Source organism: Trichoplusia ni, chromosome 26 (genome assembly GCF_003590095.1).
Source record: "Trichoplusia ni isolate ovarian cell line Hi5 chromosome 26, tn1, whole genome shotgun sequence".
Taxonomy (NCBI): Eukaryota; Metazoa; Arthropoda; class Insecta; order Lepidoptera; family Noctuidae; genus Trichoplusia; species Trichoplusia ni.
In genome coordinates, this window is record NC_039503.1 from 4284160 (window position 1) to 4309057 (window position 24898).

Here is a 24898-nt window from a genome sequence, read left to right on the forward strand (position 1 = left end):
GATATCCAGACGGGGTCCATTACCTCTCAGTGCAAGACGGTGTTGGAAGCTAGATGGTGCTCTACGCGTCGAACACCACGCCCCACACCCACTAAGATGACAGTCGTCCCAGGAGTTGGATCTGAGCCCCAGAATTACCTACCAAGTTGCGGCGTCAGGACAGAGTGTTGTGGCAACTTTGGGGAGATCTATAGGGGTCCTCGATTTCTCGATTTGATTGAGTATAACGTACAAATATTTCTTTTTCCGAAGTCAGTTAGGTGATTGGTCCATCTCTCTTGCTGCTGAAATCTGAGTTTATCCTAGTCAAACGGCACTACAACTTACATTAAAATCGTATAGCTACACAGAATAGATATAGATATATTATTAAGCATGGCCAGCGGGATTTATTGGTTTTCAATTATTATGTAAAAGGAGCAAAGGTATATTTTAATGTGTACTTATTCACACTGAGATGAGAAATTAAGTTAACATTCCTTATAAAAAGCTTTCTGACTAATGAAACTATTAAACGTAGAATGTTATGAGAATTTTAAAAAGCAAAACATGTTTGAAGAACTTATAACAGCTTTTATAATAGGTATTTGAATTTTATGTAACAAAGCAAAAGCTTCTCTTTCTTCATCTTTTGTTTACATATTTGCCCATTCTATATGTGAATATTATTTATAAGGTAGGTGTAGTTTAAAGAAAGAATAAAGTAACATATTTCAATTTAATTTCGTTTAAGTAAAACCTTTCATGATCAATTGGAAAACTATAAGTAGTGAACGCACTTTAATGAACGAACCTCTTTGCGATTCTAAAACGTTTCGTTGCAAGTCAATTTTTCGTGCTAACTAGTATGCATATATTGAGTTCGAAATAGCTATTAGAGTGCTATTTCTAAACATAAATCTAATGATTTTTGTACTTCTAATCTTACTTATAAAATACCACTTAAAATATCACAAGTTAATGTAATTTTTGATACTTAATAAACAAATTAAGCATGAAGTGTTCTGATTAGACAACTTTGAGGTAACGAAACGTCATTTCAAATGCAAGAAAATAACAAAGATGGCTGAAGAACAGGTGAGAACCAAAATATTATGATTTATAACTAATATTAAATGAATTTACTGCAAATATTGCATTGAACATAATTTTAAAACCAAACAAATTTATTTAATGTATAGTTTTTTGAAATGCCGCCACAATTTTCTTTGATTTCGTCTCACTTCTATCGTGTTTGGACCGCGAAGTATTATTGTCTAAGTAAATTTACGTTTATTTAGCGTAATTTTGGTAAATTATAAATTACAGAAAGGCTTAATACCTTTACAGGAGTAGATTATAGCATTGTGTTGCCGGCATTTTGGTTATTGTTCTATGTTTACACCAAGTATCCTTGAGATTCAATCAAAACTTAGTGTTAAATTGACTGCACCCAACAGATTCTGCCCCCCTAGTGCGTTGTACTATTTTTGATGTACTATAATTGATAGGAGCATGTTTCTTATGACTCTAGAAAAGGATAAAGTGTTTTATTCACATATATTTCTGTATAATCACTCAATAACATTCCATATTCTATTTAAGTAGAATAAAGACGAAATCAATGTTCATTCAATATGTGCAATAAATCGCTTATTATTTTAATAATGTTATGTTCTTTGTCTAAAATAACAACATTGCCTTTGTTATTACTTAAAATTAGGCTAATATGTTACTAATTGCTTCAATATTGGTATCAATCATAATAATAAATGACATTTAAGCAAATTAAGGTTAAAATAAATAAATATAAAGTGTTATTTAACTAAAAAACTTTCACTTTAAGATATTTTCTCTCACTCTGAGTGCTTACAAAGAACCTATTCTTATCAAAGCTTGAATAAAATTAACTATTCTCCATTTGTTCAAGAACTTAAAAAAGGTAAACAATCTGGGTGAGTTCTTTTTGACCAAAAACGAAATTAAAAATGAAATTTCATAAAACCCAATGTAACAACAAAAAAGGTTACCAAATAAAATATGTCAGTTGTTTATTTTAATAATTGTTTGCATTAAAAAATAATCCAAGATTGTTTACATTTTTTTTAATCTAAACAAATGTGCCACTTTAAACTTTCGGCTATGAAATTATTATTTACCCTGACTTTATAGGACATCATTATAAATGTTTACAATACTGCGAATTATAAAATACTAGCTGTTGCCCGTAACTTCGTCTATGTGGTTAGAAGAAATTGCGACTATAACTAGAGATTTAAACTATCCTATCTCTCAAGTTGGATCGAACTGCACATGGTGTGCGAATTTTATTATAATCGGCTAAGTGGTTTAGGAGTCAATTGAGGACAAACATTGTGACACGAGATTTATATATATTAAGATTATTTTTACCATTAGACAATATTAAAATGTGGATTTGAGTGCACAAGGTATAGGTTCAGTTCCAATGTAAAAATATAACTTTGTGAAAGTCTTTTTTATTTACTAAAGAGGATTCCTTTCAAAGATATCTTTCTAAATTATTTTAATACATAAATGACAAATAGCAATGAAAAACTAATTATGTGAAATAATTTTTCACTATATCAACAAAAATTGAAAATCTCTAGTATGCATTAAGATATTTCATTAATTTTATTAGATTTCGAAATCCGAAACTCGAAAATAAAGACAGGTCGGATTTTGAATTTGATCATGAACAATCATGTCTTGTGAAGGACATGACTTTGATTAGCTACTGAGGTACGCTGTACGGCATCTTAAAACTAATAACAATAATCGTCTGCGCCTGTTCTTCTATAGAGCAGGGATATATGGCCCTAGGTATATGCCCCATCTTATTTTCAATTAAAGTCCTTAAGGACCGGGTCTCTTCTCATAAATAAAATAAATGCGGACAACATCACATACATTGTTCTGAACCCAAAGTAAGTTGCTAAAGCACTTGTGTTATGGAATTCAGATACAACGAAGGTACCACAAACACCCAGACCCGAGACAATGTAGAAATGTGAATTTTTACATTGACCCGACCGGGGATCGAACCCGGGACCTCAGAGCTAGCGACACCTTGAAACCGGTGCGTACGCCACTCGACCACGGAGGTCGTCAAAAATTGATCACGTAAAATAATAATAATTAAAGATAGACTGGTGCAAATAAATAACTTTAAAACTAATTTAAATTATTATCTATGCATCTTCTTTGTTACGAAAACTGGGTCGCTGTATTGCGTAATAACTTTGAATAGGTGAACAAGTTACTGAGTTAGATTCTGAAATTGTTTCGAGATGAATATATGTGTGTATATGTATTTTAAGATAAGTAGATGACCGGTCCGTTTGCCTACCGTTTCGAGGTTTGTTGCAACTGATAGCGTAAATAGAACCTTGTTTTTTTACTAATATTATATAGCTGAAGAGTTTGGGTCCGATTTGAAAAAATCTTTCGATGTTTGTTAACCCATAAAGTACTTTATGTTTTTTGGCACAGATCGATTCAGATATATGAAAAAGAATGACTAGTCATTGAAAAGTAACCAGTATATTTATATACATATTAAAAATTATTAGCCTGAGAATAAAGGCTCCAACATCGTTTTATAGTTGTGGCCGGTGGCCCGTGTGCGACGACCCTAAACCGACCTTTATACATTTTCGATTTATAGCAGGCGAAGTCGCTGGCAATAACGAGTAAAGTATATTCTATTCTGTTCTGTATTTTGTTTTCAGGAGGTGATACAAATAGAGTTGCTATGCAAGCAACTGTACGAGTCTCAGGACCCGTTGATACGGGAGCAAGCGGAGAAGGCGGTGGTAGCGTTCCAGGTAATATACTTGAACCGAATTTAAAAAGATGGAGGTTCTTTATTCGTCTGTATTGTTTTTTTCCGTGTTACTTTTGTGCTTTGGGCTGGATAATCGGATTTCGTTGATTCTTTTTGTTGTTTAATGTGATATTGCTGTTATTTGGTACCACTAAGGGTCTAAACAGACGGACCGCATAACCAACCGTCCGGTCTAAGGGCAGTCGGCGTGCAGTCGTCTGACGGTTGCTTTAACGGTTGGTTTGCATGCAATGCAGTCGTGTCAACTGCATTCAAACTGCATCCGGATTGCAAATTTGCAGTTGGATTGCTGTTGAAATGCGGTCCGTCTGTTTAGACCCTTAAATGTCATCATGTTTGGATAAGGCTGTTGTTAGGTTTAGTTGAAATATAATTAAAATCTGTTACTTTTGTATTTATTTGCTTCATTGTGGCCACTGTGGTTGTTAATACAAAAATTGTGTTACTGTCCATTTGAAACTAGCTCTTCTTGTCAATTTATCTCAAAAACACAGTCTACGTAACTTTAGCCGAAAATTGCATTTAAAAATGCAAAATTTAGACTTAAATATTCAGATTACAAAACTGTTTAGTCTAAATAGTGAAAGTTTGTGGTCTACAACTCCAGAACAGAGTTTTATTATAATTCGTTTAATTAATATTTATAGTTTTATAATTGGAGATATATTTTCTAGTTTTGCAATTAATTTTCTTGAGGTATTTCAAGGATGGGAACAGTGCTTAATTCGCTGTTTTCTTAGACGTTACATTTCAAGATGCTGAAGATTCGATCCTATTTTGTGGGAGGAGAATTCATCAAATGATTCCTCCCATTTTGGGTTGAGTTTAAAGGAGGGTTAGACTTCTGCTAAAGCCCTATTACTGAGACACCGCTGTCTTTCCGTCTGTCTATAAGCTGTATCACATGAATCCGTGATAGCAAGACAATTTAAATTTTAAGAGATGATGTATTTGCGGTGCCTCTACACTAAAATAATGATTCATATCAAGTTGTTACGGTCATTGTTATATGACAAAAAGTGTTATTTTTTCTGTCATTTTGTCACCCATCCAATTTTCACTAACATATTTGTATGGAATCTTCACTGTCGCGAGTCCGACTTCCACTTGTCCAGTTTTTTCATTGTTGCTTTGCTACTATGTTCATGTTTTTATGTTCTTTTTCCCAGGAGTCACCGGACACCCTCAGTAAATGCCAGGCGTTACTGGAACGCGCGGATTCGAGCTACTCGCAACTGCTCGCCGCCACCACACTCTCCAAATTGATTAGCAGGTGAGGAAGACGTTCATCATTTTCTGTCAAGTCTTTTGGTAAGGCAGGGGAACTGTCGGGGAATAGGCATCCGATCCGTCATCTGCAAAGCCATTGTCTTTTTTAAGCCCCGACGTAAAAAGAGAGTAGTTTTTTTGTGTGAGGTGTCTGTTTGTCTGATTGTCTGTATGTTGCATAATAGCTCCGAAATAGATTCTGGGATTTCATTTAATTGGCTTTGTAATAATGGTGAATTATGTGCGACTGTTTTAGACATGTTTGATAAAAATCGCTCGAGCCATTTGAAATTTAGTTATAGACTAGATGGCGTTTTATGCAAGTTGTTGAATGACAATATATTCTAAATAAATGTTTGTCGACAGGTCCACATCAAGTCTGACCACACAGCAGCGATTGGACATCAGAAACTATGTCCTCAACTACCTCGCTACCAGACCTAAACTGGCAAATTTTGTCGTTCAGGTAAACTAATGGTTCATTAAGATGTAATTATACAACATGTCTTATATGATTATATCCTACTAATATAAAAAAGGCGAAAGTTTGTATGTATGGATGTTTGTTCCTCTTGCAATCATCAGCAGCCTTGCTGGAGAGTCTAGCTTTCCCAAGAATGTTAGTGTCGGCTTCCAGTCTAACCGGCTTCAGCTGAGTACCAGTGTTTTACAAGGAGCGACTGCCTGTCTGACCTCCTCAACCCAGTTACCTGGGCACGATACCCCTTGGTTAGACTGGTTGTCAGACTTTTCAAGCTTCTGACTACCTGTAACGACTGTCAAAGATGTAGGAATAACAGCCGGGACCCACAATTTAACGTGCCTTCCGAAACTAGAAGGAAGTCTGTATGACAAAAATGGTCACCCATCCACGAACTGACCGTATCAAGCGTAGCTTAACCTGTGATCGATCAACTTGTGCAGTGTTATCTTAGCTACGAGCTCCTCGAATAAATAAATCAATTTACTTACCACTTTGTGTTTGTTGCCAGGCGTTGGTGTCTCTATTCGCTCGCATCACTAAGATCAGCTGGTTCGACATGGTTAAAGGCGAATACGTCATACACAACGTGGTCTATGACCTCACCAACTTTCTCAGGGTATGTACTTTTGATATATGACTGAAAAGATAGCCGAGTGGTTGAGGTCACCACTGAGCCCGACGAGTCGCGAATTCGATCCCCGCGTAGGACAAGCATTTGTGTGGTCCACGAATGCTTGTCCTGAGTCTGGGCGTTTTTGTGCATGAGATTTGTATGTTTGTGAGACCTCCCGAGACACAAGGATTAAATTCCTTACTGTGGGTGTCGTTAAAAAAACTCGAACGAAAGTGGCCTTATTTGTGTAAATTTTAACTTAATGCAGTCTAAAATATTAAACTAGGCAAAATAATGATAAAAATGAATGATGAAGGGCTTAAAAATTTAATGATACAGAACCATTATGGACCCTGTCGGGCACAGCAATATCTTAAAAGAGAGGAAATAGACATAAAATCTCAATGTGAATTATTTTTTAGAATTGAAACCCAAAAACATTGCTATATTTTTTTGCGGGAAAATCCCGATAGTTATTATAATAACATAAAGATTTTTTTGTGGGACTTAGCTGGCCACACATGCCTGTCGTTGCAACTCCTGTAAGCCAGGATCTACAATGAAACCAATGAAAACCACCGAAACACTTAAGTTTGGTGTGGGGAAAAACACAGAAACAACGACATTTCTTCTCAGGGTAGTCAGATAAGAAATTTCGGCTCCAGCGTTCTCATAAAAGATATGTAAAAGTGATAAAATATCCTATTTGCAGAATAAATTATTTCATTTCATTTTAATTAATTGCCAAAATTTTGCTGTCGCATTGCAAATGGTGTATATCGCATATACTTTCAGAGCCAAGAGCTGTGCACGACTGGTGTCCAGCTCCTGTCGCAGCTGGTGGTGGAAATCAACCAGGTGTCTGAGGCTGATGCCAACCGCTCGCTAGCCAAGCACAGGAAGATAGCTTCCTCTTTCAGGTAATACTGTCTTTAGGTGTGTGTGTGATTTTATTGAATGTGTAGGCGAAAAATGTTGTTCGACTCCTAAACTGCTGCTAGGTTGGTTTAAATATATTTTGGGTGGTTAAGAGTCACATGAAATGTAAAATTGATATTTTTTTTCACGATTTGAACGCAAGCAGGCCAAGTTAAGCGTAGAATTGTGTGATTTGTCCAATAATATTACTTTTAAACAGTTAAAATTGTGAGAAAGACTTAGATTTCTGTGATTGCCCAATTCAAGCCTCTCCGCCACACTAGAATAAAATAAAATAGGATATTTATATTTGCTCTGAAATGTAGAATCAGGTACTTACAAGAAGGATACAATAAAAGAGTCCATGTAGACACACACATTCCGTCTACTCCACCCATCTCCGCCTACATTAGCCTAACCCACCCTACTCCGCTGAACTCCTCTCACCTCCACTTACCTCAACTGTACCCCGCTCACTTCCACCGCACCCGCCTGCACTCGGCTGTACAGACGTCCCCCCCCCCAGAGACACGCAGCTGTTCGAGATGTTCGAGCTGTCGTGCGGCATGCTGGGGTCGCTGCGCGGCAAGGCGGGCGCGCAGGCGGGCGCCGCGCCCGACGAGCGCCAGCACGCGCTGCTGGCCGCGCTGCTGAGGCTGGCGCACAACTGTCTCACCTTCGACTTCATAGGGACCACCAGCGACGAGTCCAGCGACGATCTGTGTACCGTGCAGGTATGGCGTCGTCATCGGCTACACTATTTGTCTAGGCTATAGAGAAATTCTCATGGACGGCCAAGTCCCACGGTAGCGTGCCGGCCAAGACACACGCGGCAGCAAGCTGCGAACCAAGTAGAAACATCCAACTCTCGGTCAATATAAATTAGTGCACCGTATAACGCTATCGATCAAATGACCGATGCGTATACACGGCGACACTCGACGTTTAGCAGGATTCGTCCGAAAGCAGGCGCTGTGGTTCGAAGTCTTGGTACTAGCCGCTTGAAATGCTTTCGGAACCCCAACCGCCCGTCGAAAACCAGTCACAAGTATTTCATCTTATCCGACAGTGCTATCCTCAGGTCTCCCACTGTCACTACGCTTCGATCTTCCAACAGATATAGATATAGAATAGATGACGCCAAACCCCGACCAAGCGTCAAGGTTGGTTGCTGCTACTCAAAGTTTGTCCTTAAAGTATAGTATAAAATATCCATCTCATCACCAGATCCCAACATCATGGCGTCCAACATTCCTCGAGTCCGGCACCCTGGACCTGTTCTTCGAGTTGTACCACGTGTTGGGCGGCGCCCTGGCCAGCCTGGCCCTCGCCTGCCTCGTGCAGCTGGCCTCCGTCAGGAGGACCCTGTTCAGCTCCAGCGAGAGAGCCAAGTTCCTGAACCGGCTGGCTGCCGGCGTCCTCAGGATACTTGATAATACTCAGGTAACATTTCAGAAGGGTTACATTGACGGGCTTGTTGGTCTAGTGGCTGGCTAGTGACCCTGACTGCTATACCGGAGGTCGTGGGTTCGATTCCCACCCGGGACAAATGTTTATGTGATGAGCACGATTATTTGTTCTGTGTCTGGGTGATATTTATCTATGTTATGTATGCATTTAGAAATATGTAATTATGTTTATCAGTTGTCTACGCAGTATGTCGAAACGTCAACGAAACGACAAATTTTGTAGCAAATAATTCTTAATCGATAATAAGTTCAATCCACGCATAAAACAGCTATTTTAATTATTTTTTTGTTACTCTCATTAACAACATCAAACGCATATTATACAGCGTGGCGCTACAATTATGACATTATCAAAGGGACCAATGTAACGCCACGCTTTATATTAGCCGTCATAACTAATAATGCAGTAATCGCAAAATGGCGGTTTCTTGATGAAGCAGTTTTAATGCAAGTGCAATGTAAATAATTACATGAAAAACATACCTGAAGTCGTTTTTTTATGAAAATTATTTTTCTTTCTTGTACATTTACCTCTTAAAATGTCATTCCTAGACAAAATAAGATAGTCTAAAAAATGTTGATTACTGCATCCTTAGTCATGACGGCAAATTACTTGTCATAATATAGATGAAATGAAATCATTTATTCTGCAAATAGGATATTTAGGATATCACTTTTACATGTCTTTTGCTCATAAGGGGGTTAATGCCCATAATCCCCACACAATTGGGGGACGCCTATGTCCAGCAGTGGACTACTAAAGGCTGCTGATGATGATGAGAATGCTGGAGTCAACATTTCCTATCTGACTACCCTGAGAAGAACTGTACACATACATATTCCTAACAGTCGTCCCATTAACCCTCAGGGCCTCTCCGACCCCACGAACTACCACGAGTTCTGTCGCCTGCTCGCCCGCTTGAAGTCCAACTACCAGCTCGGCGAACTCGTCATGGTCGATAACTACTCGCGTCTCATCGAACTCATAGCCAAGTTCACTGTGCAGAGTTTACAGGTAACACTATTAATTAAACACATTGTCACTGTATTTGTATAGTGACTAAAGTAAGGCCAACTAGACGAGTTAAACGGACCGTTACTGAGTTACATTGCGATAGCGAGGGATTATTATCCCTGTCCTTATCACTCGTACGCGCAGTTATGGCGTGAGTTGGTCGATGTCATCTGTCGTTATGTGTTTCGTGGTACAAGAAATCAGTCAGTACGGCAGTTGTCAACATTAAGTCCGCCATGTTGTGAACATGTTCTCTCCTTCATTTTTGTCAAAATTAAAATGTTATAATAGTTTATTCAAATAAAAATGTTATGAGCCCCTGAAAATCTGTTTACATTATTTATCTCGTCTAGTTGGCCTTACTATAACAGCTGTTGCCCGCGGGACTGCTCGCCCACAGAGACATAGAACGTGGTTAAAAACTTTATTCGTTAATCCTGCTTATAAACTATCTGTGTACCAAGTTTCGTCTAAATTTGTTCAGTGGTTTTTGCGTGAAATAATCAAAAACATATGTACATCCAAACTTTCACGTTCGTACTATTTTAAGGAGTAAATGATACAACACTTTACTCATGTGTATTTATCGGGAGTGCCCGACCAGTTTCGGACACAACCGGAGTCCTTAATCATGAACTAACGCGGCGGAGTCTCGAGTCGAAATATAAGCTAAGAAAAATAAACTGACAACTCTTTAACTGTATTTCATTCTGGACTTCATATACAGTCAAGTGGCATAGGCACGTTAGACAAAACATAATAATTAAAATACATTCAAATCAATTCAGACGTTTCGAAAGTGTTGTGTCGTACACATCGTTGTGTTGTACTACATCATCTCCATAAAACTATATCTCTTTATGATGATGATTTTGAAATCCTGTTAGCCTGTCACGGGCCTCGCAGAAGATTCTTCCACTCTTTTAGATCTTAAGCTGCACGGATAGCCGAGTGGACACGTGAAAACCACTGTGCGCGTCGTGTCGCGGCTTCGACCCCCGCGTAAGACAAGCATTTGTGTGATCCACGAATGCTTGTTCTGAGTCTGAGTGTCTTTGTGCATGTGATTTGTATGTTTGTGAAACCCCTCGCGATACAACGGTTAAATTCCTGACTGCGGGAGTCGTTTACGAAAGAAAAAGATTATACATACATATATTTTGTTAGAAAAAACATGCACTAAGTTAAAAAGCCAAAGATTAAATTATAATATAAGTTTACCAGAAAACAAGACAGCATTATTTAACAAAAAAGCATTTTATGTATGTCTCCACGTATCTATAACCATTTACCAAAATCCGTTCAGGAAGTAACAAACTTAGATAATTTAAAATTAGTGTTAAGATATTATTATTAAGAAAAGCATATTACAATGTCGCAGAATACCTAGAGGATAACTTAAGATTATATAAGATTTAGTTTTAATAAAACACTGTTTATGTCTGTGCAGTGATGTTTAAAATTGTGTAGTTTGCATGCCTTTTTAGGTGAAATAATAATATTTAAGAACTTCTATGTACCCATATTCGCAAATGAATAAATGATTTGATTTGATATTTTTGTCCAGATGTGGCAATTCGCGTCCAATTCCATTCACTATCTGCTGTCGCTGTGGCAACGCATGGTGGCTTCGGTTCCCTACGTGAAGGCGAGCGAACCCCATCTGCTGGAGAGCTACGCGCCAGGAGTTACTGCCGCCTATATAGGATCCAGGCTGGATTCTGTGGCTTGTGTTGTCAGGTGAGTGGAGTGTGTCAAAATCTAAACTTTTTATTTCAAATAGGCCGTTTTCCAGGTACTTTCAAAACGTTATAGTAGTGACTCTAGTTGCGCGGTTCCAAAGTGTCATTCTTATGGAGAAGAACCGGCAAGAAACTCCTTAAACAAGGTCGTTAGTATTCAGACTAAGGCCCAATTTTTCATTAAATCATCAGTTAACTCCTATCTGAGGAATAAATAGGCCGGTTTGTCATATTTTCTTTACAAAAATGGGCAAGAAAGATCTCAGTTTCGTCGCGGAACTGTACTACGGAACTATTGGGAATAAACCTTTGTCATCGCTGTGGCGATGTCTGGTGGCATCAGGTGTCTAAGTGTAAGCGAGCGAGTCGTAGTCTTTTTGTCTCCTTTTTTTTTCTTTCTCCTATTTTTTGCATTAAATTTAAGTTGTTATGCATGTTTTGTCTCTGTGTCCGTGTTGAATGAATAACTTTTCTTTCTTTCTTTCGTATTACTTTCCGAATCAAGGCTGGATTCGTAGGCCTGAGTCTATCAGAGAATGGACAAAGGTGGTAGGGCGTAGGGCGACAATATTGTTTATTCTAGCTGATACCAGTTGATCTGCCAGATATAAATCGAAATGTATATGGCAATGAAGGTTAAAAACTATCTTTGTATGTGATAATTGTACGTATTGCCACGTACCGGTCAAAACGCATTAGATGTTCCATGGTGGTTCAGGTTTAGTCAGTAAGAGACTAACCAAAAAGAGGTTATAAACTATCTATGTACCAAACTTGGTCCATATCCTTTCAGTAGCTTTTGCGTGACAGAGTAATAAACATCGATTCATAGTTACAAACTTTCGTTTATATAATACTAGCTGTTTCCCGCGGGTTCACCTGCGTAGTCCTCGATTTCTTTGTTATTTAGCAATTTTTGTATTTTTTTTTTGTGCACATGCACAAAGACACCCAGACTCAGAACAAGCATTTGTAAAACACACGAATGCTTGTCCTACGCGGGGATCGAACCCGCGACACGACGCGCACAGTGGGTTTGGCCTTGACCTTGACTCCCTTGACCTTGACCTCAACCACTCAGAATTGACTGCACGGATAGCCATCCGTGCAGTCAATTCTATGCGGTCCGTGTTTCGAGAGTATTAATGCCGGTATGTAAATGCTTGTGCCACGTCAATAGGATACTAGCGTTAGTGTTCCAGTGGCGTGGCACAAGCATTTACAGAGTGGTCCGTGACGATAAATGTGGTCGCAGGCAGAGGAAGCACATGGCCATGCCGCCAGGCATGTGTGGATGCGGCACCGTAGGCGGCTTAGGGGGTCATCGTCCTTATAGAGTCTCTATTAGGTCAAAACTATTTGGGACATTTTGAAATGTATTTACTACTAGCTTTTGCCCGCGACTTCGTTCGCGTGGACTTCAGGTTCGTCCCGTCTAGGATTCAGTCAGCGTCTGCAATGTAAGCGCAAAAAATGTGTTTTTTTACGACCTCACATTAGAAACCTCAAAAATTGGAGCCTATGTGTTATTCTGATGTATAAGCTATATTGTGGTAAAGTTTCATTCAAATCCATTCAGTAGTTTTTACGTGAAAGAGTAACAAACATCCATACATCCATACTTACAAACTTTCGCCTTTATAATAGTAGTAGGATCATATCGTAAGTCGTCCTTCGTATTTATATTTACCTGGTTAAAATTTAACCCTATGTAATTATCATTATCGTACCCGTTCCGCCCCCAGGGACGGTCTGGAAGACCCCCTGGACGACGTGGGCACTGTGCAGCAGCAGCTGGAGCAGCTGTCGGTGATCGGGCGCTGCTCGTACGGGAAGACGTGCGCGCTGCTCGTGGCGCACTTCGACCGCGCCGCCGCCGCCTACAGCCGCGAGACGCAGCCGCAGCCCACCGCCGTGCTGCAGGGTGAGTGGCCAGGCACCCAGCAACACACAGGCGTTACAAAATAGACACCTAAACTCGTCACACTTAATTGGTCCTGGGTGAGAATATAACCCACGCCTTTTTAGCTCACACAATTACTTCAGCGTCGAGAAACATCCGAAACCCCCAGCAAGGTTGGTAGCTCTCGCTTGTAGGCAAATATCTAAAAATTGTGTACCTTATTACATTTTTTCACTTACACTCAAAACACATTAGTTATTAGCAGAAACACAGGCTGTGAGCCAGTTTAAAATTGAACTCTATTGAAATCCTTTTGGCAGTAAGTATCACTCACGTAACATCTTACCCTCAAAAAACTTCATCAATTTTGATACAATTCAATACGTAGGTAGCTAACTCCCAGGATCAAAATTATGTCTTCTTTTCACAGCTATAACTAACACCCACACAGTTTAAATCGCTGCCAAAACCAACATATATATTTCTTACGCCACTATTAACTGTATTTTCCCCTTCCAGGCCAACTGACATGGTTGGTGTACATAATAGGCGCGGCCATAGGCGGTCGCGCCTCGGTCAACACTTGCGATGAGAACGACGCCATGGACGGCGAACTGGTCTGCCGAGTGCTTCAGCTGATGGACCTGACCGACTCCCGACTGGCGCAGGTACTGCCCGCCAACCAGGTACAAGCTTAACATAGCTATATCATGGGCAGTAAACGTATGTGGGTGACTCGACTATAGTAAGGCCAACGAGACGAACTCAAAAACGTAAACAAGCGGACCTTTACTGAGTTACATTGCGATAGTGAGGGATTACTATCCCTGTCCTTATCACTCGTACGCGCATATATGGCGTGAGTTAGTCGATGACAGCTGTCTTTATGTGTTTCGTGGTACAAGAAAGCAGTCAGTACGGCAGTTGTCAACATTTGGTCCGCCATGTTGTGAACAAGATCATTCCTTAATTTTTGTCAAAATTCGAACTTTATAATAGTTTATTCAAAGATCCGTGCTGGTAACTATTACTGGGTTGTGAAGGTCAGATAGGCAGTCGCTCCTTGTAAAGTACTGGTACTTGGCGGCATCCGGTTAGACTGGAAGCCGACCACAACATAGTTGGGAAAAGGCTAGGATCAACGAAAAGTTGAACGAATAATTCAACTGATTTCAACTTCGAAGATCTCAAATTCAGCGCAAGACTTTTCTAATGTTTTATTTTATTTTCTATTTAACTACACACAAGTTTACAGAGGACAAAACATAATATCATCATCGGCCTAGCCTTTTCCCAACTATGTTGGGGTCGGCTACTAGTCTAACCGGTTTCAGCTGAGTACCAGTGTTTTACAAGGAGCGACTGTATTTTATGTAGCTTTATACATTCTAATAGTAATGTATAAAGCTACATAGATTCCTTAATAAATAAATGTGTTTAAATTCCTTCTATATACCTGCAATAGGAGAAACTTAGGAAAAATGTTGTGTCCATTTTAAAAATAAATGTCAAGGTTTCGGAATTCATGTAAAAATGCAGTTCCGTTATCAGTTGCTGTTATCTCTAAAATAACCTGTACCTTTTAACTCCCCAGGGCGGCTGCGAGAAACTAGAACTGGCCATGATGTCGTTCTTCGAGCAGTTCCGCAAGATATACGTCGGCGACCAGGTCCAGAAGAACACGAAGGTCTACCGCCGGCTGAGCGACGTCCTCGGCCTCGCCGACGAGAGCCAGCTGCTAAGCGTTCTCATGAGGAAGATGTGAGTCTAGAATGAAAGATTTTAGTTCAAATAGATCGGTTTACAGGGAGTTTTGAAATGTTTATGAAGTTGTATAGTTGTGTTGTTTAGGTCAGCAAGGGAGTAAAGGTTTTATGTGTGTGTTTGTGTTTGTGAGAGAGAGAGGAGGTGAAAGAGAGGGAGAGAGAGCGAGAAAGAGAGATGTTGGATCCCCGCGTAGGACGAGCATTTGTGTGATCGATGAATGCTTGTTATGAGTCGTGAGTGTTTATGTGCATGTGACTTGAATTTTCGTGAAACCAACGTGATTAAAATTGATCGCTAAAAAAACAGTTTTTGTTAGAACCACCCAAGTAAAAACTCTTACCCACACAACATCTAATCATTTAAAATTTGTTATCTTTATTATCTGTCTGTCTGCCCCTCTGGCTTTCTGTTTGTCTGTGGCATCATAGCTTCCGAATGGATTGATCCATTTTAATTTAGATTATTTAAAAGTGGCATCATGTGCAAGTGTTCTTAAACATGTTTGGTTCAAATCGGTCAAGCCATTTAAAAGTTGTTGGAAGAAGTCTGTGAAAGTTTATAATGTTTCTCGAGAGAGTGTTGAGAGTTTCTTAAATTTTAATTTATCCTATAATCGCTTTCCTTCTTGCCCTCAGCATAACTAACCTGAAATACTGGGGTGGATCTGAACAGATCATATCGAAGACCCTCGGTCTGCTGAGCGACCTGAGCGGAGGCTACTCCTGCGTCAGGAAGCTCGTCAAACTCGACGAGGTCCAGTTCATGCTGACTCATCATACTGTAAGTCAAGTTACCGCTGTCTATGTTTAGAAATGGATGGGTCGTCGTAACATTTTGCGTAAATATATGCTTGCATTGTAACAAAATTTCTGTCATTCAAATCTTCATCAAACCAGAAGTTCCTGAGATTAGCGCGTTCAAACAAACAAACAAACTCTTCGGTTTTATATATTAGTATAGATTAGGTAATTCAGTCTAAGTGTAATAATATGGCGATGATAATAGTACATACGATAATAAATACATGATCCTAAATGCAATAACAACATACTGACCTATTTCTATTTCCTTTACTCGCGGGATGTTTTGCTATGATTGTCTCTCTCGTAATGAAATAGTGTGTATCTTTTTTGCGAAAAATTTATATTTGTACTTGTGACTTGCGTCAGAGCGGCAAAAACGTATCGTAGATTTTCCTCGGATCTATCGTTGTAAGTGCATGACCCATTTGTGTAGTCATAATCAGCTGTTAAGAAAGATACATCGTGTTCAAACGGGATAAAAAGTTAAAAAAATCATTTGCGACTAAACTACTCCAATTTTATTGATTTTTGGTACAGAGCTTGAAATTAGTACCTTGTATAGGCAGGTGTAAGAAAAGCCCGTCCGTCGTATCGACCGAGTATACAATGCATTTCGCGTTCATAGTCTTTTAGCTTGTTATTTTACTAACATAGTTTTTAAGATTATTGTCACTAACACTGTGGATTCCGGTCCAAAATAAATGAATTTAATTTAATTTATTTATTAGTGGGATGTTGGTGTCACTTTATCATATATAAGGTGTGTTCTCCAGGCGGAACACTTCCCGTTCCTGAGCATAGCGGGTGTGGGCGCGGCCGAGATGCGCTGCCGCAGCATGCTGTACACGGCGCTCGGCCGCCTGCTCATGGTGGACCTGGGCGAGGACGAGGACCGCTTCCTGGCCTTCATGATGCCGCTCACAGGTGCGACACATGCCTCACGAGACACAGACAGACAGACAACAGACGGATAGCCGAGCGGTTGGCCCCATCCTGGCTCTGACTTACAAGGAGCTTAATTATCAACAATCATAATATCCATAAGAAAGTTACAAAAAAGGATATGGAAGTGGCGGATCTAACCAAGATTTCGGAAATGCTATTTTAGCCCAGTGTAAAAACTGCGCTCGATATTTAAGCATATTATAGCACATTACGGCCGCGGCGGTTCAAAACGTGGCATCGCTCGACCATGAACGAAAATCTTCTAAGCGGCCTGTGTTACGTGTCGCGGGCTCGATCCCCGCGTAGGACAAGCATTTGTGTGATCTACGAATGCTTGTTCTGAGTCTGGGTGTCTTTGTGCACGTGATTTGTATGTTTGTAAAACCCCCCGCGACACAAGGATTAAATATCTTGCTGCGGGAGTCATGGTGTCGGTTTTTTTAAACAAATTCTTTGCTGAAGGAGAGTTCCTTTTGGGCGGTGAAGGATTCAAAGGTTTTTAATAGTGTTGACTGAATCTACTACTACTGCTAGATAGTCAGTTGAAATTTGACACATAATGATAATGTATTTCTGTTGCCTGCTTTAAAAATATAATAAAAAAAATCGTTTTGTTATGGCCATAATTATGCAATCCTGACAGGCCGACTCAATACAATGATATTTTGCAACAATTTTTAAATTCGTTCCGATCAGAGGCAAAAATATCGACATTAATGTAAAAATTATTAAAATTACTTTCTTTACACCAACAGCTGCCTTCGAAAGTATAATAGGCCTGCTCAGTGGTCCCGAGTCACCGATGTACAATTCCGAGAACGCAAAAAAGACTATGATTGGCCTCGCGCGGGACCTACGAGGACTGGCCTTTGCCTTCAACACGAAGACAACTTATATGATGTTGTTTGATTGGATGTAAGTATATATTATATATTACTAGCTGACCCAGCAAACGTTGTTTTGCCTAATAAATTATTTCTAGTTGTATGTATTTTTAATGCCACATTATAAAAAAATAAAATCAAAAAATGTCGCCCAAAATAGAAGCTATAGCTAGTGAAAAATAGATGCTAGTCGATTCTCAGACCTACTGAATACGCTTATGAAATTTGGTAAAAATCGGTAAAGCCGTTTCGGAGGAGTGCGGTAACTAACATCGTGACACGGGAATTTTATATATTAGATTCCTATACATAGAATTCTTGCTTTCCTAGGTATACTAGTTGTGATCTGGTGCCTTGTTTGAGTGTAGAGGAGTTGAGAGTTGAGTTGGAGAGGCTTATATCCAGCAATGAACGAATATGGGCTGATAATGATAATGATTTTACATTTTGACAGGCCTGTTGGTCTAGTTTAGTAGCCCTGAGTGATAAAACAGAGGTCGTTGGTTGGATACCAATACCACGAATGCTTATTCTGAGCCTGGGTGTCTTTTGTGGACGTGACAACTGAATGTTTGTGAAATGCCCCTGGACAAAAGGATAGAATTATTTATTGCGGCATTCTTTTTTTACAGAAAAAATCCTCTCAATTATAGATTTGCTATGAGAGATTCTAAATAAAATTTTGTTTATAAAACGTCTCTCTCTCTCTCCCACACCAGTTACCCGGTATACATGAAGGTTCTCCTCCGAGGCATAGAGGTGTGGTACGCCGACCAGGCGCTCACCACTCCCGTCCTGAAGCTGACCGCCGAGCTGGCGCAGAACAGGAACCAGAGGCTGCACTTCGATATCTCGTCACCCAACGGGACGCTGCTGCTGAGGGAGCTGTCGAATATCATATGCGCTTATGGTGAGTGAGATAAATTGTAATATTAGTATTAATAGGGTGTAACTGCCCCACGGTTGGGCGCCATTATCGGGTCCCAGGGTAGGGCGCCATTAACGGATCCCGCGCTAGGGCGCGGAGCCAATAATTTAGTTATGTAAGGATTGTGCTTTGATATATCCTGGTCTAACCAGCGAATTTTGTAACAGTATATTCGCTTATGATGAGTGAGATAAATAATAATATTAGCTGGGATAGGATTTAATTATCTGCCCCACGTTTGGGCGCCAATACCCTAGTCAAATTGAATGAGGTTGTTATTTAATAATTCCAGGCAGCCGAATACTAACGTTGGACGTGAACAAGAAACAGATGTACGCGATGAAGCTGAAGGGCATATCGCTCTGCTTCTCAATACTGAAGGCGGCGCTCTGCGGGAACTACGCCAACTTCGGAGTATTCAGGTAACAAACTCATAAATAAGAAATAATTATGTAATGAAATCAAATTAAAACACGTATCACATTTTCCAATCGTAAAATGTGAAATAAAATACTGATCGTAATAAATACTGCTTCAAGAAATAAGCGATAATAATCCTTACTTAATATTATGAATGTGAAAGTAACTCTGTCTGTCTGTTACGCTTTCACGTCTAAACCACCGAAGTGATTTTAATGAAATTTGGTACAGAGATAGAGTTGACCTTGAGACAGAACATAGGATAGTTTTTTATTCTGGATTTTTTACCAGTCAACCTTTGGGTCAAATGGAGAAGCAACTAGAATTATGTAATGAATCGAATTAAAACCTCATCGATTGTAAAATGTGAACAAAAATACTATTACCTATAAATACCGCTTCAGGAAATAAGTGATTACATAAAAAAGTCGGTTTAGTGACGAAAGTACAACACGACAACGTCATAAGAGAAACAATCGATACCACGTGTTTAATAAAATTCCTTTGTCGACAATACAACTTTATTCGGTTACCACACCTTCTTAAATCTTTTACAATAATCTTTAAACCGTACATCAAGCGTAGACGTATTTTTCAATGCTCCCGCCAGAATCGCCCGTCATGAATTGTCCCTTTCGCTTCCCGCTAATTTTCTTTTCTTTCTGTTCTTTTATTATTTTTTTTAGATTTCCATACAGCCTCATTTGCTCACGCACGCGAATTAGTCAAATGACCTTCTAAAATCATTACATTTAATATGCGCCTTACACATGGAACGCCGAAGATTTCTCAAGAGCTGGTATTTAAAAAACCAGATTTAACCGAAAGACGCTGAAAAAAAAACCCCCCGACACACGTATTTATTTAATACATTATTTGATGTATTGTTTCAGACTGTACGGTGACGAGGCGCTCGACAATGCGCTCAACATGTTCGTCAAGTTGCTGTTGAGCATACCGCAGAGTGATTTACTCGTAAGTATTTTTATTTAAATACTGTTTAATAAACGATTCCCTTTGGAGTTTCTTGCCGGTTCTTCTCCATAAAAATGACACTTTGGAACCGTGCAACTAGAGTCAGTAATATAACGTTTTAAAAGTGCCTGAGATACGGCCTATTTGAAAAAATAAAAGAAGACATCTTTGTGTCGCAGAAGTATATTCTGATTAATAAAGCACTCCCTAAAGCAGAAAGTCTTGTATCGTGGAATTCGAAAAAATCAGAGACACCTAAACTTAGTAGAATGTCGTAGTCATGGTTGTAGTTTTGCCTGGATGTTGTAGAGTGTCGTAGGTCTACGTAGTTGTAGCTCAGACTTCTACTTACCCCGGCGAAGTCATAGCTTGATGCTGGCGTAGCTCGGCGTCGTCGTAGCTCGGCGTAGTCATAGCTCTACGTTGGCGTAACTTGCCGTTGTCGTAGCTCTATGTCAGCTTACGTTAGACTTGCCGTAGCTCGTCGTTGGCATAGCTCTGAGTTGCCGTAGCTTGATGTCAATTTCGCTCGGCGTTGTTGTGGCACAACTTTTGCGTAGGTCGGAGTTACCGTAACTCGTTGTCGACTCGCTCGGCGTGATTGAAGCTTGGCGTCGGCGTAGCTGGACGTTACCATATCTCGGTGTCGTAATAGTCGTAGCACGGCGTTAACGCAGCTCGCTGTCGTCGTAGCTCTATATACCGGTGACCTTTGTCACAATATTAATTTAATATTTACACACAACACCATTTTTTCTCATACTACCCCTTCCCATTCCCCGCAGGACTACCCGAAGTTATCCCAGACGTACTACGTGTTGCTGGAGCGTCTGGCGCAGGACCACATGCCGTTCCTGGCGTCGCTGCAGCCCGACGCCACGCTCTACATCCTCTGCTCCATCTCAGAGGGACTCACCGCGCTCGGTAAGTCCCACTAGCCCACCGCTGGGCGAGAACCCTGGCCCTAGTGAAGGCCCAACTTGGTCTGTCCCTGCCAGATATGCAGCAGTAGTTCCAGTTTAAATTGACACGTTGTAGTACAGACAGTCGTTGTAATATATAAAGCTAAACTGTGAAAAAACATAATCTGAAAAGTGGTCAACGTAACATGTGCCCTGGAAAACGGCCTATTTGAAATAAAAACTTTTGATTTTGATATTGATTTTGAACGTTCAGCAATACACTATCATAATATTCTTACTGTAGTGTTCTTGAAACAAGTCGACTCCAGCGTTCTCAAAAAAAGAAGACATGCAAAAGTGATAATATATCCTACTAACTGAATAAATGATTTCATTTCAGTTAAGTATATCAATTTTCTCCTAACTTAATTTCGAATTATTGTATATAGAAGTGATATTTCTTGTTAATATAATCATTTATTAATGCGTTTCAATGCGTTACAGATACGAGCGTATGTACGGGCTCGTGTGCCACTTTGGACCACATCGTCACCTATCTATTCAAACAGCTTGTGCAGAAATGTAAGTTTATATTTAAGCACTTATCGTACAGACGACAGATCCCTGTCAGATCCCACAGCTGGGCAATAGTTCTCCCCCTTTTTCATCCAAATCTCTCTGCCATTCGCAATTCCTGTCTAAATGCATTAATTCGTTGTATTTTTTTTTATTAAATAATAATGGTCGTCGGTCCATATGGCCACCTGCCACCTGGTGAAAACCGCTGGGTCCCGTTGGATGCAGGTGGCAATGAACCGGTCGCGCTGGAGAAATTTTGGAGAGGCCTATGTCCAGCAGTGGACTGCTATAGGCTGAGATGATGATGATGATGATGATTTTTTTAAATTGAATCAATGAAATAGAATTCGTATTGAACACCTGACAGACTTAGATTTTTAGTCAACTTTTTGAAAATAAAATTCCTTATTTTGATAGTAAATGTTGTGAGAATTACACATTATTAAATGATGAAATGCGTCAGCTCATGATTAAGGACTCCGGTTGGGTCCGAAACTAGTCGGCACCCCCGATAAATACGCGCGAGTAAACCTTTGCGATATTTATTAATGAAATTTATTTTCGACATTTGTCGTGACTTTGATTTTTCAATTCATTATATTTGAGTAATGTCTGACTAATCAACAAGTCTCATTCTCTCAGGACATTTTCCTTGAATATTAATTAATTAATATTTATATATTAAGGCACATAAACAACATTTCCTAGATTTTTATGTTTAAGAAATGTTTAACAAGATCCAACAGACAGACTATGTCCATAGTTTTGTTAGACATTGCACCAGATTGAATGTTCTTATCATGATTAACATTATAACACAGGCATGTGTAATAAATAAATAAAATAATTGAATATAAACACAAAAATAAAAATTAACATTTCACGAATCCTAAAACTAGATTTACATCAATTTCAAATGCACAACAACATAACAAAAAAAGAAAGTCTTCACAATATTCACATGTATAATACATCAATACACGGTGATTTTTTAGTCGTCTTACAAAAGCAGCCCAGTTCATGTATCCAATGACTAGAACACGTTCATGATAAAAAAAATAGGTATTTATGAGATTTGAATAAATTTAAAATGAAATTTTTATTCAATATTATGATGCAATTCGTAGTTTTTTAGCAACACAACTCTGTTACGAGCGCGGTCCGAGCCTTGTAACAATGGTGAGGGGCGCGGGCGGCGGCGTTTTAAAAGCATATTTCAGATTTCTCTTGTTTAATTTTTCTTCGTACTTATTATCTTAGTTGATAATAAAAAAAAAATCGCGCCTAGAGGTATTTTATTTACGTCGGATACATGAACTGGGCTGCTTTTGTAAGACGATTAAAAAATCACCGTGTATAGTAAAAATCATAATAAAACAACTTTAATTTAATATTTCCATATTAACAGCAAGCAATAAGGTCCCGAACCCGCGCCAGCCGCCGCCGGAGACCAGCAACATGTTCATCGAGGTGTTGCAGCGACGGCCCGAGATCATGCAGCAGCTGTTAGCAACGGTATGTTGTACTTGTTGGGCAAAGCTCTTGTCGGAGTCCTGAAGAATTTGGTAGCAGTGTTTTTGGAGTATAATAAATGTATACAGGGTGTCCCAAAACTCAACTATGATCTGAGACCGGATGAAAGGCCAAGTGATAATAGATCAGGGAAAAAAAATCCATATCACTCAGTTCAGCGATAAGAGACATTTAAAAAGTTGAAATGCTATTAATCGCAATTATAAATTAATGTAATGAAAAAATCTCTCTTATCGCTGAACTGAGTAATATGGTTTTTTTTTTTCCCTGATCTGTTATCACTTAGCCTTTCATCTGGTCTCAGATTATCGTTGTGTTTTGGGACATCCTGTATATAATAGCTACAGTTATAGCGTATTTCTTATGTATTGTTTAATAAAAAAAACTATTTTCGTAACCTGTTGTTATAATAACAAAAATAAAGATCGACGATAAGCCACAAATAAATATGAGCGAAACACTTCTTTATTTTTTATGCCCTCAGTGTCGCGAGTTTTTTTTTACAATGTTTCATCTCATCTGTTCAGTTATAAACTGAAGAAGAACGCGGTAAAAGTATCTTAAAATCTATTAGCATTGTTCTCAGGGGTTCTCAACATATTCCTAACAAATACATAATTGTCTCGGGTCTGGGTGCTTGTAGAACTTTCGTTGTATCTAAATTCCATAACTCAAGTGCTTTAGCAACTTACTTTGGGTTCAGAACAATGTATGTGATGTTGTCCGCATTTTATTATATAATCCTCCTTTACCCCAACAGGTACTAAACCTAATAATGTTCGAGGACCGCTGCAACCAGTGGTCGATGTCCCGGCCCCTCCTCGGCCTGATCCTGCTCAACGAGGAGCAGTTCTCGCGCATCCGAAGCGAAATGATCGCGCAACAGCCGCGCGACAAGCAGCAGCAGCTCGCTCACTGGTTCAACGGTCTCATGGCCGGCATCGAACCCAACTTGCTCACCAAGAACAGAGATAGGTTGGTTAAATTATTGTCTACAAGGAGCGAAAATCGATCACAGGTTAAGCTATGCTTGACGCGGTTGGTCCGTAGATGGGTGACCATCTTTGTCAAAACAAGTCAAATTGTGGGTCCCGGCTGTTATTCCTACATCTTTGACAGTCGTTACAGGTAGTCAGAAGCTTGAAAGTCTGACGACCAGTCTAATCAAGGAGTATCGTGTTGCCCAGGTAACTGGGTTGAGGAGGTCAGATAGGCAGTCGCTCCTTGTAAAACACTGGTGCTTAGCTGAAAACGGTTAGACTGGTAGCCGATCCCAACAGTTGGGAAAAGGCTAGCAGTAGGATGACGCTGATTATTAATAAAAATAAAACTACTATAATTTGTTCCGTATCACAATTACGGACAATATAATAATATTATCACCTTCCCAACAGATTCACCCAAAACATGTCGATGCTAAGACGCGACATCAACGACCTGCTGAAGGGCGCCGGCGTCAGCGGCGGCAACAACGACATGATGACGTCGTAATGTGAGCCACTGTATACATACATATTGTAGCCTGTATCAGATGTGTGACGTGTGTGAGGCGACTGTGTGACAAGAGTAGACCTGTTGATAGGACAAAAGCGTGTTTTTTTTTAAATAAAAACGACTCCCGCACTAAGGAATTTAATCCTTGTGTCCCGGGGTTTTACAAACATGCACGAAGACACCCAGACTCAGAACAGGCATTCGTGGATCACACAAATGCTTGTCCTACGCGGGGATCGACCTAACACGTCGCTCAGTGGGTTTGGCGTGGTGACTTCAACCACTCGGCTATCCGTGCAGTCACGTTGTGACAACGTTGTGTTGGAGAGATTTACTCTGTGCTGTTAATCTCACTGATTTTATTCCGTCTCGTACAATAAAGAATATTCATTCTTAATTTATGCCGTT

General features: G+C 39.6%; 1 protein-coding gene across 2 annotated transcripts; it reads left to right on the plus strand.

The window, feature by feature from the left end:
• Positions 1-1016: 1016 nt before the first annotated feature.
• LOC113505558 (exportin-7-B) lies at positions 1017-24658 on the plus strand. Of its 2 annotated transcripts, none has more exons than XM_026888334.1 (24): positions 1017-1077; positions 3732-3827; positions 5017-5120; positions 5483-5582; positions 6109-6216; positions 7009-7133; positions 7658-7865; positions 8359-8574; positions 9469-9615; positions 11183-11355; positions 13103-13281; positions 13780-13946; positions 14855-15021; positions 15663-15807; positions 16604-16754; positions 17531-17690; positions 18379-18569; positions 18880-19009; positions 19901-19982; positions 20768-20906; positions 21389-21466; positions 22872-22978; positions 23757-23971; positions 24391-24658. In XM_026888334.1, exons 1-24 carry the CDS (start codon positions 1063-1065, stop codon positions 24485-24487), a joined length of 3300 nt encoding a protein of 1099 aa, XP_026744135.1. In that variant the 5' UTR covers positions 1017-1062; the 3' UTR covers positions 24488-24658. The 2 variants fall into 2 exon arrangements, with proteins under 2 accessions (XP_026744135.1, XP_026744136.1); XM_026888335.1 differs by having other exon boundaries at positions 13780-13928.
• The last annotated feature ends 240 nt before the right edge of the window (positions 24659-24898 follow it).

Bases quoted from the DNA above. Each gene is read 5' to 3' on its own strand.
- LOC113505558 (XM_026888334.1), top strand. The intron at 13,282-13,779 runs GTGAGTGGCCAG...TTCCCCTTCCAG, and splicing joins GCCCACCGCCGTGCTGCAGG to GCCAACTGACATGGTTGGTG. The intron at 21,467-22,871 runs GTAAGTTTATAT...CCATATTAACAG, and splicing joins CAAACAGCTTGTGCAGAAAT to CAAGCAATAAGGTCCCGAAC.